This window comes from Chelon labrosus, assembly GCF_963514085.1.
Source record: "Chelon labrosus genome assembly, chromosome: 8".
NCBI lineage: Eukaryota > Metazoa > Chordata > Actinopteri > Mugiliformes > Mugilidae > Chelon > Chelon labrosus.
Window position 1 is genome coordinate 522,695 of NC_140358.1, and position 19,826 is coordinate 542,520.

Consider the following 19,826-nt stretch of genomic DNA (forward strand, 5'->3'; position numbering starts at 1 on the left):
CAGCTGTGTACAAGAAGGGCTGCAGCAGACTCTATTTACTGTGGTCTGCTGGGAGGAACAGCATTACAGCCTGACTGAGCAAACTGATCAGGAAGGCTGGCTCCGTCATTGGCTGCAGACAGGAAATATTTTAATCAATGGTGGAGAGGAGGATTCTAAACAAACTGTTATCAATCATGGATAACGCTGACCACCCTCTCCACCACACAATAGACAGACAACAGGGCACCTTCTCCAGAAGACTCAGACAACTTCGTTGTCTCAAAGAACGCTATAGGAAATCTTTCCTGCCTCAAGCCATTAGTCTGTACAACTCCTCATCTGTGTGTGACGGATGACACTCTGGACTTTTGTTTTTCTTGCACATTCGCACATGGTTGTTTGGTTATTGGTTGTAAATTCATAATATTTCATTGCAGTTTAATTCAATTTTAATATTCATTTCATTTCAATATTAATATCCACTTATCTTATAATTCTTGTAAATATTGTGTATAGATTTTTGTTTTTTTAGTTCTCTATTTTTTAATTTTTTTTTATTGTTGATTTTAGCTTTTTGTTATACATTATGTATGGTGTTGAGTGCCTGTACATTGCTGCTGCAACAGTGAAAAGCGTTCATCCATCCATCCATCCATCCATCCATCCATCCATCTATCGTTTCTTGGCCCAAACAAATCTCTTCTGCTTGTCTCCTCTGAACAGTTGATGTAGAGATGTGTCTGCTACTAGAACTCTGTGTGGCATTGATCTGGGCTCTAATCTGAGGTGCTGTTAATTTGCAGTTGTTGAGGCTGGTGACTCGGATGAACTTATCCTCAGCAGCAGACACCTCCTGGGGTGGTCCTCATGTGAGCCAGTTTCATTGTAGCGCTTGATGGTTTTTGCAACTGCACTTGGGGACACATTCAAAGTTTTTGGAATTTTCCCGGCTGACTGGCCTTCAGTTCTTAAATTTAATATTTGGAGTGATTTCTATGAGGCCATTATTGTAGCAAAACTATTTGCAAATGTGTAAAAAACATCTGTGTGTAACCAGATTTGCAAATGTGTAAAAAAAAATATGTGTGTGTAACCAGACTTGCAAATGTGTAAAAAAAATTATGTAGTTACAGCACGCCATCCAGCCTCCACTGCATCGGGATCGGGTCCACTGTTCGTCCCAGGCATACAGTCTGTGGTACCAGCCAGACCAGGTAGCCGGTAGCTAATATCATTGGGTGCTAGCCTAGCGCCCACTGGTGGTATGTAGCTGTATAGCTACAGAGGCACACAGACAAATCTCCACACGCATTTGCAAATCTCCGCACGCATTTGCGGATCTGCCGCGGCAGAAGTGTAGCAAAAGTCACGTGTAAGAACACATCCAATGGAGAGGCCAGATCACATATTTACAGATCTGTCTACGCATACAGATCAATGTACGCATTTGCTGATTTTTTTTACACATTGCCAAATCTGGTTACACACACGGATTGTTTTTACACATTTGAAAAACTGGTTACACATACACAGATATTTTTTTACACATTTGCAAATCTAGTTACACACACAGATTTTTTTTTACACATTTGCAAATCTAGTTACACACACAGATTTTTTTTACACATTTGCAAATCTGGTTACACGCCCGGATTTTTTTTTACACATTTGCAAATAGTTTTGCTACAATAAAGGCCCCATAGATTTCACACTTTTTTGTTTACTACATAATTCCATGTGTCTTCATTCATAGTTTTGATGTCTTCACAATCTACAATGTAAACAGTCATGAAAATAAAGATTAAATGATAAACATTAAATGAGAGGGTGTGTCCAAACATTTGACTGCTAGTGTATATAAATATAGAGGCCTACAATTATTTTTTTTTTGCCACACAGAATGAGCTCATCTTTGATTAATTTTGTTTTTATAAAATTGTATCGCCTTTATTTGCTCATTTTTCTTGACAGTTTTTCACGTCAGAAAATGGCTCACACATTGGTTTGTTGTATCACTTACAATGTAATGCCTTTGGCTCTGGAATCATCTTGCATTACATGGTTTTGTCTTATCTTCCACACAGTGATTCCAAGTCTGTCTAACTTTACTCAAAGGTCAACCATGGCATGACCACTTTTCGGCTTTAGTGTGACACGCACACACTAAAGTCGCACGTACATGCACACTGTCAGTGAAGTGATAGATGATATTGTTGTTGTGTTGGGGGTTTCCTGTTGCCTTGCCACTCTTTCCTCAGGCATCAACATTGGAGATGAAAATCAAGACCTGTCTGACGACAGTGATGGAACAAAGAATACACATATGCACACACTGTGTGGGGTGAAAAGGAACACAGAAAACAAAACATGTGCATACTGTACACTTGTGTATTTATTAACTGTTAGTCCCACATGTACAGTATGTACTGTATGTGTAACTGTGTCTTATGCATGGCCTTATAAGCAGCCATTCCGTGTTTACCAACTTCTGCATTTAGTCCTGCTCTCGCTCCAGTCTGCAAAGCAACTAACATCACCATTTTGCTCCTTGTGTTTTTTCCCCCTTTCATTAAACAGTTCAATTGCCTGACCTTATGTTAGTGTCTGCATTTGTGTGAAGTTTTGAGGAAACCTAACACTAGCCAGTTATTACTCTAATCAAATATAACTACGCATGAGATGAGACACCTTGCAATTACTTCTAAAATAGGTTACTCACATTACTGGGCAGCACTTCCACTGTTGTGTTGTAGAATTTATCTCCACTGATTTCAATATTTCCGCTGCAAAACCGGTACCTACAATAAGAAATAGAATACAGGTGTAAAAAATTGTCCAGCAGATGAATGCCATGAACACATGTCCCTGTGTGTCCATGTGTCCCAGTGAAAATATTCCATCAAATTTCTACCATATCATTACCAACGATCTCCTCATGGCTTCAAACAATGGACTTGTCTCTATACTTATTCTGCTAGATCTTAGTGCTGCATTTGACACTATTGATCACAATATTTTACTACAGACTTGAGACTTGGATAAAAAGAGACATGAAAGTGTGATCAAGTTTAAATGAACTGCTTTAGACTGGTGTGAATCCTATCTGTCAGACAGATTACAGTTTGTCCATGTCAATAATGATTCCTCTACAAAAGTAAGTTATGGAGTTCCTCAGGGCTTTGTGCTAGGACTAATACGCTGCTTCACGTTCCTGTTCTGTTAGCTTGGATGACCCATAATTTTCTACTTTTAAACTTTTAGACAAAACAGTCATTGTATTTGGTCCTAAACATCTCAGAGATTCATTATCTAATTACCTGTTTTCTTTGGCCTCCAGTAAATGGTAAATGGCTTTTATATAGTGCTTTTCTACCTATTGGTACTCAAAGCTTTACACATCTACCCATTCGCTCACACAAGCACACACACATTCACACACCAGTGCCACGCACTGGGAGAAACTGGGGGGTCAGTGTCTTGCTCAAGGACACTTTGGCATGTTCATCCATGGATCGAACCGCTAATCCTCAGGTTCGTGGACAACCCGTTCTACCTACTGAGCCACAGCCGCCCCAAACACACACAGTACTGTGAAAAACCTTGGTGTTATATTTGATGAGGATATGTCCTTTAATTTGCACATAAAGCAAATAACCAGGACTGCCTTCTTTCACCAGCGTAATATTGTTAAAATTAGGAACATCCTGTGTCAGTGTGATGCTGAAAAACTAGTTCATGCATTTGTGTCTTCAAGGCTGGATTACTCTAATTCATTACTGTCTGGCTGTCCAAATTGCTCTTTAAAAAGCCTCCAATTGATCCAAAATGCAGCAGCAAGAGAATTGACAGGTATTAGCAAGAGAGATCATATTACAGTGTTCCCTCGCCTAGCTACTTCGCGGGTTTTTAATTCATACATATCTAATTCTGTATCGCAAAAATTTCGCTATATCGCGGGAAAATACGGGCAATAAAATCGCATCATCCTGCGCATACACCAAGCGTTCAGCATCTCGCCTTGTTCATTTCACCTTGTGATCTTGCTGCGCGTAGTGTTTCTGTGCGTTGTTGTGTGAACTTTCGGTAACAGTGTTGCAGTTAATTACTTAATTTAAAGCCCTACGATGCCTGCCTTGTTGTTAAAATTATTACATATATTTATTATTACATATATTTTTTTTGTTGTTAAAATTATTATGTACGTAGTGTAGCGACCCTGAAGTAATGTTCTTGTTATAATGCTTAAATTCTGTGATTTCTGACTCTGTGAAGGTGTATGTGGTTGGATGAGAAAGCGAGGGGGTGGGATGAGGTGCGGAAGAGAGAGTCCTGCGTGTGTGTTTAGGGGGTATGAGTGAGGAGCAGATGAAGAACGGAGTCAGACAAGTTAACTGTCATTGTTGTTGTTTTGGCATAGTTACAGCCGACAGTAACTATTACGGTTCATGTAATAAAAGAAAGGTTTGCGACCAACTCCTCATCATCCTTTTAATGTCTGGTCGGACGCCACAGTATGTTTATGAGTGTAGAAAGTGTTTAAGAGCATAGAAAGTGTTTATAAGAGTATGGAAATGGTTAATAAGAGTGTGGGAAGGGTTCATAAAGGTTTAAAATACATATACAACAGTATAATTGATAAAATAAATACATATAAAACAGCATAAATAATAAAATAAATATGTGGTCGCTACTTCGCGGATTTTCTTTTCGCAGGGGGAGTCTGGAACGTAACCCCCGCGAAAGAGGAGGGAATACAGTAAGTGGTTGTAATGGCTGTAAAAACTGTGGGGGATGGAGGACACAGATACAGGAAGTGCGGGGGACATGTCCCCCGTGTACCCCGCGTCTGCTACGCCCATGGTTTTAGCTTCTCTTCACTGACTCCCTTTAAAATGTAGACTAGAATTTAAAACCCTCCTCCTTACATACAAGGCCCTTAAAAGCCTAGCTCCATCATATCTTGAAGACCTCATTGTACCATATTATCCTAACAAATCTCTTCGATCTCAAAGTGCAGGCTGACTTGTGGTTTCTAGAATTTCAAAAGGTAGAATGGGAGGTAGAGCCTTCAGCTATCAGGCTCCTCTCCTGTGGAACCAGCTCCCAATTTGGGTTTGGGAGGCAGACACCCTCTCTACTTTTAAGGTCAGGCTTAAAGTGGAAATGAAGCAGTCAAATAAAACAGATGTCTATAGCATTAGTTAAATATTTAAATATACCATAAATACAAATAAAGTCGGAAATATGACCCGTTATTCAGAAAAAAGCACAAACAAGTTGCATTAATTCAGCCTGTGCGCCGCCATCTTTGTTTTCCGAAAATGATGACGTCACGAGAATGGTTGGTGCCACACTCTATGTTGTTTACATAGCGGCTGTCGTAGCCTCACAGTTAGCTTACTGCCTCAAATGGAAAACAAAATGGATATGGACGAATGGGATAGACCCACCAATGAGGGCAGGATCCAATTGCCTATGCTTTTGAGCCTGTTAGAGCAGTGGGAGTTTTAGTGCCCCCCACAGATCCTCTCGTTCCTCTGCCGAGCAAGCTCGTTTCTGCGCTCTGTCTCTGCGCATAGCAGCGCCTGACGGGTCCGATTTGACAGGTCTGTCCGTGTCTCCAGCACTATAGCCACTAAAATTAAAAATTGTTGGCACAGCATCTGGCTTCAGGCGATTGGTGGGACGGCGAACAAATCTCCCATCTTCATCAAAAGCTCCCTCCTCGACGTAATCAGACTCTATAAAGTGGTCGCTACATACTCTCTGTCCTTTTATGTTTTATTTATTTTATTTTTTGTCATTTATATTTTTGTTTTTATTACTGTATATATTTTATTTCTGTGAGCACCTTGGGTCAATTACATTGCGTTTAAGTGTGCTATATAAATAAACGTGACGGAGGCGTTTCAGTCTCAGTGCAGCTAACCATCTTTGGAGCAGTTAAGGCTTTTTGACTGGAATAACGTGAAAATGAACTAATTTACCGCTCTCTTTTACCCGATAGAATTCGTTTGAACAGCCAGGGGCAACACAAAATGACACCCCTGTTTTTTTCCCAAGATCTGCCATGTTTATTTGACAGTTTGCGACAAAGCTAGTAGGAAGCTAATGGCTAAAACAAACGCTAACCATTCTGATGACGTATGTTTTTAAAACATGGCCGCGCCCTAGTGGCGAAAGTCGTTATCTACATGTCATTTTCCAGTGAAACTACTTGAATTTCAGCTCTAATGAAAATCCATGTATTTCCAAAAATGAAAAAGCAACCAAAAAATGATCACAGTTCTCATTGCTTCATTTCCACTTTAAGACTTTCCTTTTTGATCAAGCTTATAGTTGGACTGAACCATCCCCCAAGAGGAGAGCCTTCAGGTCTGGAGACAAGTAGGAGCTAAAGAGGGTGGAGCACTAACTGCGGGACAATCTGATCGAGTGTAAAGACTCCTACAGGAGAAAGATGGAGGCCAAATTCCAACAGAAGAACATGGGGGAGGTGTGGTCAGGAATGAAGGCTATCACAGGCTATGGGGGGAGAGGCGGTTATCTGAAGGCAACATGGAGAGAGTGAACAAGCTTAACACCTTCTTCAACAGATTTAGCTCTCAGACTCCTGTCTCTTCTTCCCCACCAGTTTCACCTCTAAGTGTCGCCAAAGGATTCAATTATATTTAAATTGACCCTGCACCTGAGATTCCCCTCTCTGCACCATCAGAAAATGAAAACATAAGAATGAGTAAGACGGGGAAAAAAGAAGAACTTCACAGAGAGAGAATTGGAGATGCTGCTCACTGGAGTGGAGGTGTGCAAAAATGTCCTCTTTGGCACGCTGTCCTCCACGCGCCACAATGTTGGTTAATTGCATTTGCACATCACATATGATCTGTATATTGGTCGAATGAAAATCTTTCCTGTTGACATTTACAAATTCATAAGGTGATGGTTCTGTTATATAACTGTGTGTGCAATCGATAGCTCCGATTGCATTCAGAAAACCGGCAAATTGCGCTTTAATGTTGACCTGTTCAGATGCATTGTATGGGAATTTGATATACCTGACTGACGTGCAGATAATTCTGTCCCACACGGCTGGCATGGCTCTGCTCAGGGTCGACCGGCACAGTCACGATCGGTCGGACTAATAGTTTTCACATTTATGACAGTTTCCCGGCATCACCTCTAAGTGTCGCCAAAGGATCAATATCTGTAGAAGCCAGCTTACGCCAGCCATGACGTTGGCGTAGGCACGTACAAGTTCCCGGATATTTCCCTCTTGATACATCTGAACTTTTCCGTGAGCGAGTATGTACGGAACGTTTTTGTACGCACGCAACCTTCGTACATGAGGCCCCAGATAATCTCAATAACAGTCAATTAAATTCACCTGCGGTGTAACAGAGAGAAGGAAGCTGCAAATCAACAACTTGATGGTGAATTCATTGTCTGAAGTTATTAGACCTTTAGCTGCTGTACGCAGAAAAGACTTCGGAGACATACTGTTTTATTTTGTTTTTTTTAATCCCAGCTACATTATCCTATCTAACAATACACTGTGAAGTACTATTAAATTCTATTGACGGTGCCAATTTATATAGACAATACATTTCTGCAGTGCATATTAGAAGTGCCAGATGGTGTTTATGGATGTGGCTATGGTCAACAGTAGCCCGTGTTCAAACTTCAGTTACTTTGCAGAAAAGCCTCTGTAGCTTCCTTTGTGTGAGATGCTAAAATATGTATTCAGGTCATTGTTGCAAAGCATTACTTTCTACTGTGTTTTTATTTGTGACGTCATAATCGTTTTTTTTTTGTTTTTTGTTTTTTTTTAGAGAGCATTTTAACATCACTGTGGAAATACCCCAAATTATACCTATATATAGGTATAATTTGGGGTATTTCCAAGGATTAGCTTGTATATCTTGTGTATATATATATATAATATATATACAAGATATAAAAGCTGGTCCTTGTTTGTCATTTGACTCTCAGGGCCTTGATTCCGTATTCTCAACATTGTTTTAAAATCCCAAAGCTGGTACGTGCCTTACATGCAAATGCAGGATTCTCACATACTGGCCTACTTATATTTGCATGATACCTAGTGTGGTGTTGTCTCTGTGCAAATAAGACTGTTGTCACAGCTGCACATCCCTTCATTTGATGATCACAAAGAGACAGTTGCCATGTAAACAAATGGACTTGAATGTTTTCAGTGTCATGAAATGCTGTAGCACAGTGGTTCCCAACCTTTTCACAGCCCGTACCCCTTCAGACATTTGACCTCCAGCCTGTACCCCCTACTCTCACACACTTGTAGCAGCTAGAAAAAGAAATGTCTGTGAGTCTGACTGGTGGTAGCAGTTGAGGTCTCTCTGGAAGGGCAATCGATCCGTTTTAGCCATTTATCCATTTTTGGCGGTTAGCCAGGCAACCTAGTTTACCTCAGACTGATGACTTGACAGCTCAAATGACAGAAAGTTATCAGAATTGTTGACGACATAATTTAAAGACCCAATCAAGAACGAGATTTGCTTGTTTCTGGGGGGAAAATAACTGTAGCGAGTATAGCTATATCATCAGGAGATTTGCACCTGCCCACCAATCACATTTCAGGGAATCGGTGTCTTTCTTATTTAGGTGACCTAGCACTAGCTACATTAGCAGCAAACTGATACATAGCTTCGAAGCCAGTTGTCCTACAATCTAGCTATTAACATACTTGACTCACATGAAAAACAGTCTTTTGATTTTTCATTTAGGTGGAGAATCAGAAAATGAGAAAATATGGCTGCTCGATTATGGCAAAAATCATAATCACGATTATTTTGATTGATATTGTAATCACGATTATTAAAGACGATTATTCATTGATTTGAGAACAAGCATTTATTGAACTTTTAACTCTGGTATTTCTTTTAACACGATAAGTTTGAACTGAAAAACAAGAAAAATACAAATAAATAAGAGAAAAATATATAATAAATATAAATATATTAATAAAGTTTATTAAATAATATGTAAAAATAAAAAATAAACACTATCCCAGACTTTGGCAGGGCCAACGTGGATAATTTTTTTTTTCAACAATTTATTTTTAATGCAAGATTCGCAATCAACAGTAGGCTACCTCGACCAATGAGGTGAGCGGGATTTCCGCTGTCAGCTCATTGGTCACAGAGCAGGAGACGGCCTGGGAATAAATTTACCGTAAATGTTCATATAAAGCGCCTGGTTATTCCTTAAATCCACTGACATTTTACACAGTATTTTTTATTTTCACGGTAATATGGGACAAAGTGCGTCCCGTGACAGCTCAATACCAGACACGTACTTAAGTTTGTAAATACCGGACGACTCCGTTTTTCAAGGGACGGTTGGCAACCTTAGTAGCGTGACATATCTTGCACAATATCTTCGTTTGTTCCGAGTCAGACTCCTCGAAACCGAAGTGTTTCCACGCCACAGAATTCGCTTTACCTTTCTTCCCGACCAAAGGCTGCTTTTCTGCCATCTTCTATCTACGGAAGCCCTAAACGGCATTATTTTATTTTTTTCCGGCGGGGGCGGAGCGGAGCGCACAGGTGGAGATGGAAGGGTTCGCTGCATTTACCGTACCGTAGCGTACCACAGATTGGGAACCACTGCTGTAGCAGAACTAAACAAATAAAACGCACAAGAAACACTGGCTTTAACATTGTGTGAAAGGGTGTGCGTCTCATCTGTCACGTTTATGTTTACACTTACTCACCTATTTCTGAATTAAGCATTGGTCACAGTTAAGAGTGCATATTTCATATCAGTGTAGACAGAACGGAAATAATTTTGAGAGCAATTTCAAGAGTGAGCCAGGCAGAAATGCATTCAGCATTTAACATAGTTTTTGTTGTAATTTATTTTTTGTTTTCATGAATTAAACCTGTTTTAAATACATGCATTAATAAATACTCAGAAACTAATTATGTAAGGTAAGTTATATATTATATTATAGATCTATTATTGTTACCTGTTCAACGCCTAGAATGCATAGTTCAGTAATTAAAATTATAATTCAATATTGTACATTAGTGGTTTATTTTATTACTGTATATTTTCAAATAATATATCTGTGTACACTATTTTTACACTAGAACACATTTATGTACTCTTGTCTTTAATTTGACCAAGGATCCTGTGTGACAAGTACACAGATGGAGCCAAACTCTACTCTGTTCAGTCTGTGCACTCTCCCTATGTAGAAAAGTTACTGCAGAAGACAACAACACAAAGGAGAGAAATAGAGATATCACAAATCCTTTATGCCCTTTAACGGAAAATAACAAAGACAAAAGTTGACTGAGTTTATTTATCTTGTTTAAAACCTTTTGGATTGTTAAAGAAAAAAAACTGACCTGGATATGTGGATTGGTTGTGGGAAGTTAAGGAGGATGAAGTCACCCTGGACAGGTGTTAATGCCCAGAAGAAGTCCTCTCCCTTGTAAGCTCTTTCCAGACTATGCTGCTGGTAATGTTTCAGGTTGCTGCTCAGCTCTGCAGCTGGGTTGTTGTGGGCCTGATAGAGCATCTGCTTCCCAAAGTCCTTATCCTGGACAGCAAGATAGACAAGGATAAACATAACATGTACAGTGCATTAAAGAAAGAATTAGCACATCAAAAACCTTTATTCTCAGCTTTTTAGATGGCTTTGGTCAAAATAATTTCAATAATAAAATGTGGCTGCAACGGAAAAAGATTCACACTTTGTAAAAGTTTGGTGAATCTTCCCATTTAAACCCAGTGTTCATGTTAAATTATACTACAGTGGGCATCAGGCTGTGCTGTCATAAGTCTCTATTCTCTAGTCTCTCTAAGTCACTATTGTTAAGGCCTGTCCTCACTCACCACTGACACTGTTAAACTTGAACTCCTACTCTTATGGATGTAAAGAGCAGACACACAGCAGCCTTCCAGCTGTGTTGGATTGGAGTGTCTCAAGATAAACAGTTGTGGCAGTTCTTATTGGCTTGAAAGGTAGTTTTATTTGAATGCTATTCATAACATAGCCCAGCACCAATACTGTTTTTGTAACAACAGAAACTTTTTTTTACCACTATCAGGCTTAGTTCTAACCTGACATGTCAGATGATTTGTTACACACAACTGCCTCAGAAGCATTCCTTCATAATATATTTACTCTTATAATCGTTTTTCTCTTACTTTATTCTTGTTTTTGAATGTAATTTGTATTTTTGCACTGTCTTGTACTGCCGCTGTAACAACTAAATTTGCCCTTGTGGATAAATAAAGTCTCAATTTGACAGGCACCACAAGGCTCAGTCTGATGACCTTTAAAAGCTAGCAAGCATTCAGAGTACACATATAAGTAGCTGGTGGATAATTTTTGCCATCTTTGTGAGGGAAATTTGTTCACAGAAGGCGCACACCAATGTTGTTTTTTGATGAGCAGTTGCTTCTCACTTGCAGTGGTGTTGGACTCATAAACAGCAGAGTGGATATATTGCATTGTGCAAATAAAAGATTCCAGCAGACAAATTATAGCATGTCATCACATCTAAAAGATGCCTGTAGCTGCCAGTAGACACATGACACTGATTGTTTGAACCACTGTTGTTGGATAAGCAGGGCACTTTTAAAATATCTCTTTCATCTTATGCTCCCTCAAGCATCTTTTTCTTGTGTGAGCAGAGGGGAGGTGACTCTAGGAGACTGTGAGATGGACAGTGACAGTAACTCTGAGGAAAAAGTGGTCGGGAATCGTGGAAACGAGAGTTTACAGCTTAGGGACCCAAACCGAAAGAACCTATAAACATATAGGTTTTAATATAGGTTTTGAATATATGTGACATACATAAAATTGTCCGTTTTCATATATACGCATATATGCTATATACGTGCTGATGAAAGTCAAAGGGTCAGATGTGATGTCTGAGTGGAGGAGAGAATAGGAGTGGGAGGTGGTGCTGAGCCATAAGAGCTCCACCAGTGGGGGGGTGGCTATTTTGTTTTCCAAGGGTCTCTCATGCATGTCTTTGGAGGTGGAGCAGGTGGTGGAGGGCAGACTGCTGGCTGTCAGAGGACAGGTAGATAATTTAAATGTAGTTGTTATAAATGTCTATGCTCCTACAGTGGGGCCCATCAGACTTCTGTTTTTAAAGGTTCTAAGTTCAGTTTTAGACAAAGTCAATGTTGAGGATTTTGTATTTTTGGGAAGAGATTTTAACTGTCCAGAAAATCATTTACTAGACTGGAAACATCTAGAACCTTGCTGCATCACAGGTTGCTTTAAAACATGTACTGGTGGAAGAATGTGTGAGAAGAATGAATGGAGACAGAAGACAATATACCTGGACTCACAACAGAGACAATGTCATTTCTCTAGCTAGGCTGGATTGGTTTTATTGTTTTAAACATCATTTTTAATGTTTTCAAAGACTGCAGAATGCTGTCTGTTGGTTTTACTGATCACTTATTAGTTAGTGATGTTTTAATTTCCAATTTAAAGTCCAAGAGTGCGTACTGGCATAACACTGCTCTACTGGATGATTTCCATTTTAAAGATGTTTTTAGGTTCTTTTGGAGATGTTTTAATCAGATTTTAAATCTTTGAGGCAGAGGTGGGATTATGGGAAGGTGGAAATAAAGGAGCTCTGTCAACAACACACTTCAGTGTCACACCTGACATCACTAGATCTATGAATGACCTGGAGACTGAAATTGTGGAATTACAAAGTATAGTAGATTCCACTGGAAATCAAGGTAATTTTGAAGACCTCAAGTCTTCACAAACCAGTGCCATGCACTGGGAGCAACTGGGAGTTCAGTGTCTTGCTTTGCCCTTGGGCATCTTGGGCAGAAGTCTGTACGACAGACCAGGAACTTTTTAAAACTATGGATAAAGAGGCTTACAGAGGAGGAACTGGAGATGCTACTGGAGATTCTACTGGAGATGCTACAGGAGTACAAGGATGGGGTTGAAACTCCTGACGACCCCTTTCCTGAGCTTGGGTTTATGTCAAATGAAGACAACTCTTCAGCCTCAAGTGTGGTGGAGTTGTACACTGCAAGAGGAAAAGGGATGTACAACTGCTTTGTGAAAGCTTTAAATAGATGCAAACTGGCTGGTCGAGAGGAAAAGGTCTGGAGGAAGAAGCTGGACATGGAGGTTTTATATAAACAACCTCTGAACAAAAGATGTGCAGACTTACAGTGGAGGATTTTATATGGAGCTGTTGCAGTGACCACTTTTATCTCCGGAATTGACCCAACAGTATCCAGCGACTGTCCTTTCTGTGGACTGTGTTTCACTGTTTTTATGATTGCAACAGACTTTTTAACACTCAAACACTCAAACTAGAAATAGTTTTTAGCGGTTTTACTGAGGCATGGTCAAAAATTGCCTTCATTTTAGGAGCTGGTTATAAAAAAACTGATGCAGCTAAGTGGGAGCTTTTAAACTTCTTAATTAGAGTTACTGTAATAGAAGAAATAGGAACAGAACTGGACAGGAAGCACTTCCTATTTTTATTCCGGTGCCATAAAGATGTGATATGCTCTGTGTCTAACTTTTAATACTGTATTCAAGTAGGTTCTGTTGATGAAATGATTAAAACTGTTATTGTTTTAAAGCGACTGTCTGTAAAAAAAAAAAAAAAAAGTTTAATAATTAAAAAAAAAAAATATCAGATCTCCCTCTCTCTCTCACACACACACTCTCACACACATACGCATGGCTATCTTATCTCAACTAAATGCCATAACCATAACCATAATCTAACTGTACCCTAAAACCAAGTTAACCTTCACACAGCCTTGTAAAGAAGGACTGGCCAAAATGTCCTCTTTGCATAAATGTCCTCACTTTAATGGTGTAAAACTCAAACTGGTCCTCAGAAATGAAAACTGCTGTACAAGTGCACACTATTGTGATCATTGTAGTCATAAGCAAGACATGGGTCCCCCTTATTACATTGACAATATTGGTCACAAAGTGGAAATATTTTCTGCAAGTAAAGCATACAGGGAATCAATGCTATGTATGATGATCATAACAACTATGACATATGTGATGTCCCCACTTATCCTATTATCTTTGGTCTTTGCTTGTTTGAACCACTGTTGATGGATACCCGGGCACCTTTAAAATATCTCTTTCATCTTATTCTCCCCCAGGCATCTTAGCCTTGTGTGTATTTACATTGTGTCTCATAAGGTTCAGCTACAGTGGCTCAACTAGACTTACCGGCAGCCATTAATAACATCGGTCATATTATGTTATCTATATTCTGTTAGCAAAACAGTATCTACAGAGGCGGAGTGCAGGTCTAACACACACACCCACACACACACGCACACACACACACACATATACACACAATGAGTAGCTTCTCATTTCTTAAACAACCATGTCAAAAGACACATCCTGTTGTCGTGGAAAAGATGTTAGTATGTTTGAGAAGGGTCACACACACTGGCATGCATCATGCAGAGAAAACATCTGAGGAGATTGCAGAAATTTAGGATAGTGGGGAACCATCGTCTATGAGGAAGAAATGTGCTCTGGAAAAGATCTGACTTGACGTGATGCATGCTGGGTTGTTCATGCTCATAGACCTCGAATATGATTGGTTAAAATGAACTTGTTCAACCCAGCATGCATCACGTCAAGTCAGATCTGCACAGATCTGCATGAAGTCGAACACGCCTAATCACATTTCACGTGTACAGCGCCTCTTCCGGCAACAACGTTTGACGCGAGATTCACGTTCACGTCCCAGATAGTTCAGTTTCCCCAAGATGGCGCCCGCCTGGATATGTGAGCCAGACATGAACGGTACTGTGTTCCTTTTTTAATAAACTGCCTGTATACTTGCAAAGTTCTCAATGCTTCGGTTTACATGTAGAGACCCTAGTTATGCTACCGTGTAAGTGTGGTGATATTGTGAGCCTTGTTAGTGGTATAGAAATAGCGATTTCTTTTTATGTGTACGTGTGCCCCGAAGGCTAGCGTTATACACTAATTAGCGGTTTGCAAGAAAACTGGTCACATTTGACTAACAAAACAAATACATGAAAACAAATACCAGAGAACGGTCGAACTCAGTACACATGTGTTATTAACCCCAGGTTTTTTTTGCGCCGGAATTGTCCTTTAAGAAAACCACTAATCTGTGAGGCTAACCAGAAAAAAAGGCTTCTCTTTGCTAGGGAGCATAAATATTAGACTCTGGAGCAATAGAAGAAGGTCATGTGGTATGATGAATCCAGATTTACCCTGTTCCAGAGTGATGGGTGCATCAGGGTAAGAAGAGAGGCAGATTAAGTGATGTACCCATCATGCCTAGTGCCTACTGTACAAACCTGTGGGGGCAGTGCTATAATCTGGGGTTGCTGCAGTTGGTCAGGTCTAGGTTCAACAACATTATGTGCCCAAAGAATGAGGTCAGCTGACTACCTGAATATACTGAATGACCAGGTTATTCTATCAGTGGATTTTTTTCTTACCTGATGGCACGGGCATATTCTGAGATGGCAATGCAAGGATTTATCAGGCTGAAATTGTGAAAGAGTGGTTCAGGGAACATGAGACATCATTTTCACACATGGATTGGCCACCACAGAGTCCAAACTGCACACTGTGCCTGTGCCACCCCGGCCACCCCTCTAGCTCCGCCCCTGACGGTCTATGGACATCATTAATCCTTTCATCACAGCGCAGGTTTTCAGTGAATAGATGCATACTCACCTTCAGATGCTGTAGTTTACCAGGCAGAGAGGAGTGGAGGCCTACATGTTGGAAGAGGGAGGGCTTGTACCTCTGCTTGAGCATTGCTTTCTGTTCGTTACAGTGTTTCTGGATAAGACAAGATCAGATGTATGTGACTACATAGCATGATGTAGCGTTTAAGATGTTGCTGTTGCCCCATAACTCTACTTACTCATTATCTATTGTGAAATATTTATCACTGAAGACACTGTTACAATTATTTTTTAGATAAAATAGAAAAATATTTATCAAGTGGGAAATCAGGTAATACAGCATTTTCAGGGCCAACATAATAGGAAAAACTAAGCAGTGTAATGTAATTGAGAAATTCTTAATAAAAGCAACGAGAACTAGATGATCGCAAGTGATCATAAAGGGGTCCATGCCGTGACGAAGTCATCCCAGAGGCAGAGGCATAAGTCACCAGTAGCGCCCCTTATAGACCGTATTGCACGAAACTTCTTGGGCTTGTAAGGAGTCATCCACAGAATATTATTCTCAAATTTCAAGCAGTTTACTGTGGTGGTTTGTGAGATATAAACATGTAGTTATTGTAGCGCCCCCTACAGCCCCTTGGCATGATTGTACGCAATCATATTATAATAACGGTTGCTAAGTTTTCATCTGAATTGGGTGAATACTTCAAAAGGTGATAGGCCTTGTCATATGAAATGTGTCTGTGTCACGTGTAGTGCCCCCTGTAGATGTAATGTCACCCAGCTTGATGGGCGTCTCCGGCCCGGAGGGTTACCGGGGCCCCACCCTGGAGTCAGGCCTGGGGCCTCGTGGGCGAGCGCCTGGCGGCCGGGCCTTCGCCCATGAGGTCCAGCCGGGCCCAGACTGAACGGGAGACATGGGCTTGCCTCCCTGTAGGCCCACGGCCTGCAAGAGGAGCATGAAGGGTCCGATGCATTGTGGATCGGGCAGCAGACCAAGGCGGGGGCCTTGGCGGTCTGATCCTCGGTTATGGAAGCTGGCTTTTGGGACATGGAATGTCACCTCTCTGGCGGGGAAGGATCCGGAGATTGTGGAAGAGGTTGAGCGCTAACGACTAGATATAGTCAGCCTCACCTTGACACATAGCGTCGGGTCTGGAACTCAAGTCCTTGAGAGGGGTTGGACTCTCTTCTTTGCTGGAGTTGCTCCGGGTGAGAGTCGGAAGGCCGGGGTGGGCTTTTTGCTTGCCCCTGGACTCTCTGCCTGTACGTTGGGGTTCTCCCGGGTGGACGAAAGGGTTGTTTCCCTGCGCCTTCGGGTCGGGGAACGGGTCCTGACTGTTGTCTGTGCATATGCGCCGAACAGCAGTTCAGAGTACCCGCCCTTTCTGGAGGCCCTAGGATGGACGCCGGAATGGCGCCCCGGGTGGGGACTCCACTGTCCTGCTGGGAGACTTCAACGCTCATGTGGGCAATGACAGCGTGACCTGGAGGGGCGTGATTGGGACGAACGACCTGCCTGATCTGAACCCGAGTGGTGTTCAGTTATTGGACTTCTGTGCGAGTCGCAGGTTGTCCATAACTAACACCATGTTCGAACATAAGGTTGTTCATTGGTGCTCTTGGCACCATGACGGCCTCGATGATTGACTTTATAGTCGTATCATCTGACCTGCGGCCGTATGTTCTGGACACCCAGGTAAAGAGAGGGGCAGAGCTGTCAACTGATCACCACCTGGTGGTGAGTTGGATCAGATGGCAGGGGAAGACGCCACGCAGACCTGGTAGGCCCAAACGAGTAGTGAGGGTCTGCTAGGAACGCCTGGTGGAAGAACCTGCCAAGATGGTCATTAACTCCCACCTCCGGCAGAGCTTCATCCGCGTCCCAGGGGCGGTGGGGGACATTGAGTCTGAATGGGCCATGTTCCGCTCCGCCATTGTGGAGGCAGCTGTTGCAAGTTGCGGCCGCAAGGTCGCTGGTGCTGGTCGCGGCGGTAATCCCCGAACCCGCTGGTGGACACCGCAGGGGGGGTGGGCGGCAACACGCTCACACCTATTCTCAGTGGGGATGGGGAGTTGCTGATGTCAACTGGGGATATCGTCGGGTGGTGGAAGGAATACTCTGAGGAGCTCCTCAATCCCACCAACACGCATTCATAGAGAAGACAGAGCCGGAGGGCCTGGGGCCCAGAAAATTAAGGCGAAGGCTAGGAAGAAGAAGAAAAATCGCAACAAAATCAATAGGGATCCTGCAACTTCGTTTGCATGGACCCCTAAATATGTGTCAAAACACTGCGTTACTGATCAAGACAGAAATAAACCAGTATTATTGCTTTTACAATACGTAGAACTACATCCCTTGGCTTAAGGGAGTCAAATTACCTTTGTTCTAGATTTGTTTTAGATGCACTGCGACTACAGTCTCTAGTTTATTCTTAAACTTTATTTATGTCTGTCATTGTAAGGACACGCTTAGTCTATGTAGCACATTAAATTGTTCTTCTTTGTGATTCCTTTTACTGCTTCTATTAATTTCTAAAGTGGTTCTTTAATGTAATTTTTGGTGATTTTTCACTGACAGCATATGTTTCTACCATAGATGGCTTCAGAACACAGTTTTCTTGACTTTGACCCATCCCCTCTCATGTACTGTTACGGTTATCTTGACTCTCTGAATCAACTTTAAAATACACCACTCACCCATATTCTGCTTGTCAATGCACTACTCAAAATGTATGTTCTCATAAAGTATTCCTTCACATTAGTGTGTTTAAGAATTACTTTTGGGGATACAATTTACATTTTGTGTGTCAGCCTACACATTAAAAACTCAAATCTCTTATTTACAAAAGTATTGACATCCTCTGTTAAGGAACATGTGTCTGGAATTTGGCTCAAAGACATCACAAGGAAAAGATTATCTGGTCTGGTGAGACAAAACCATTGGTGTTTCACACTTTGGATAAAACTCAAAGAGAAGATCAAATGTATGTGAATACACAGCATGCTGTAGCATTGTTACAACGTTGTACCCCCAAAAACTCACTTACTCATTATCTGTTATTTAGAAATATTGACCACGGAAGCAACTATCACAATTTCTATTAATACCATCCCTAGCGTGAAATTATTTGGTGCCAAAGGAGCTTCAAAAACAAATCAATTAATGCTTGGATACTTTTTTTAAATTATTTTATTTTTTTAAGTTTTAATAAAATTGTATTTTCTAAAAGCATGTTGTCACTTTGTCATGTGTTATTGGGAGCAGGCTCCTGAGAAAAATACTGATTCTGAGCAATTAATTAAATCTACAAAACAAAGCATGTAAAAAACCTTCTAATACAATAAGGTAAGAGTACTTTCTGGAGAAACTGTAAATTTTAAGTGCTTTGTTAAAGATGTTTTACTTACTGCATCTTTCTCAGGGTTGCAAACCTTAACCCACAAAATGTGGTCCAACAACCAGTCGATAGGTTTGTCTCTGTGGAACATCAGGAAGAATTCAGCAATCATTGCGACGTCACTAGTACGAAACATCTTGCCTGGAGAGTTGCACATACACACACATATGTGTATATATTATTACCAGCAGACTGTTGACCAAAAAATAACTATGTGTGGATGTATGGCCTATATATAAGATATGCACACAAACACACCTATAAAGCCAAGCTGGGAGAACTCCAAGTAAAGCCAAGGCTTTGAAGTTTCCTGGGTGGCAAAGGTCTTCATGTCACTGTAGTAGTTTTCCTTAGCAACAACATCGTCTTCTAACTGTGAACCAAATGAAAAGTATTTCACTCCGCTTGTCAATTCAACTGAAGGGCTTCTGAAGGCCTTCTGTTGACATTTAATTTTTTCCCCAGTGCTCCCTGATGCATAATACTTTGTATTGCACACATATTCAGCCTTGCTTGTACAAAGTGTGATGCACAATATCATAATTACTGGGGATAGTATTAATCTTTAATTTTTAATTTCTGTATCTTGAAATAATTCCTGAATATGTTCACAGTTGCCTGTATAAGAGTCTTACCACATGCTGGAGACATGCTTTTTTATTGACAATGTCAACTCTATATGCTGCAGGGGAAATGTGGCTTACACACTACAGTGACAAAAACTGATGTTACTCACTGTAAAATGAC

The 19,826-nt window shown here is 40.9% G+C and overlaps 1 protein-coding gene across 2 annotated transcripts in view; it reads right to left on the reverse strand.

Moving 5' to 3' along the window:
- Window positions 1-19,826, reverse strand: part of LOC311491770 (alpha-1,3-mannosyl-glycoprotein 4-beta-N-acetylglucosaminyltransferase B-like) — a 45,641-nt gene that overhangs the window by 17,088 nt on the left and 8,727 nt on the right. For both annotated transcript variants that reach the window (XM_084549793.1, XM_084549792.1), the window contains exons 8-12: window positions 19,338-19,452; window positions 19,090-19,220; window positions 15,722-15,829; window positions 10,371-10,564; window positions 2,702-2,780 (exon numbers count right to left, since the gene is read on the reverse strand). In XM_084549793.1, coding sequence (XP_084405919.1) covers window positions 2,702-2,780; window positions 10,371-10,564; window positions 15,722-15,829; window positions 19,090-19,220; window positions 19,338-19,452 — 627 coding nt within the window. The remainder of the gene's footprint in view (window positions 1-2,701; window positions 2,781-10,370; window positions 10,565-15,721; window positions 15,830-19,089; window positions 19,221-19,337; window positions 19,453-19,826) is intronic.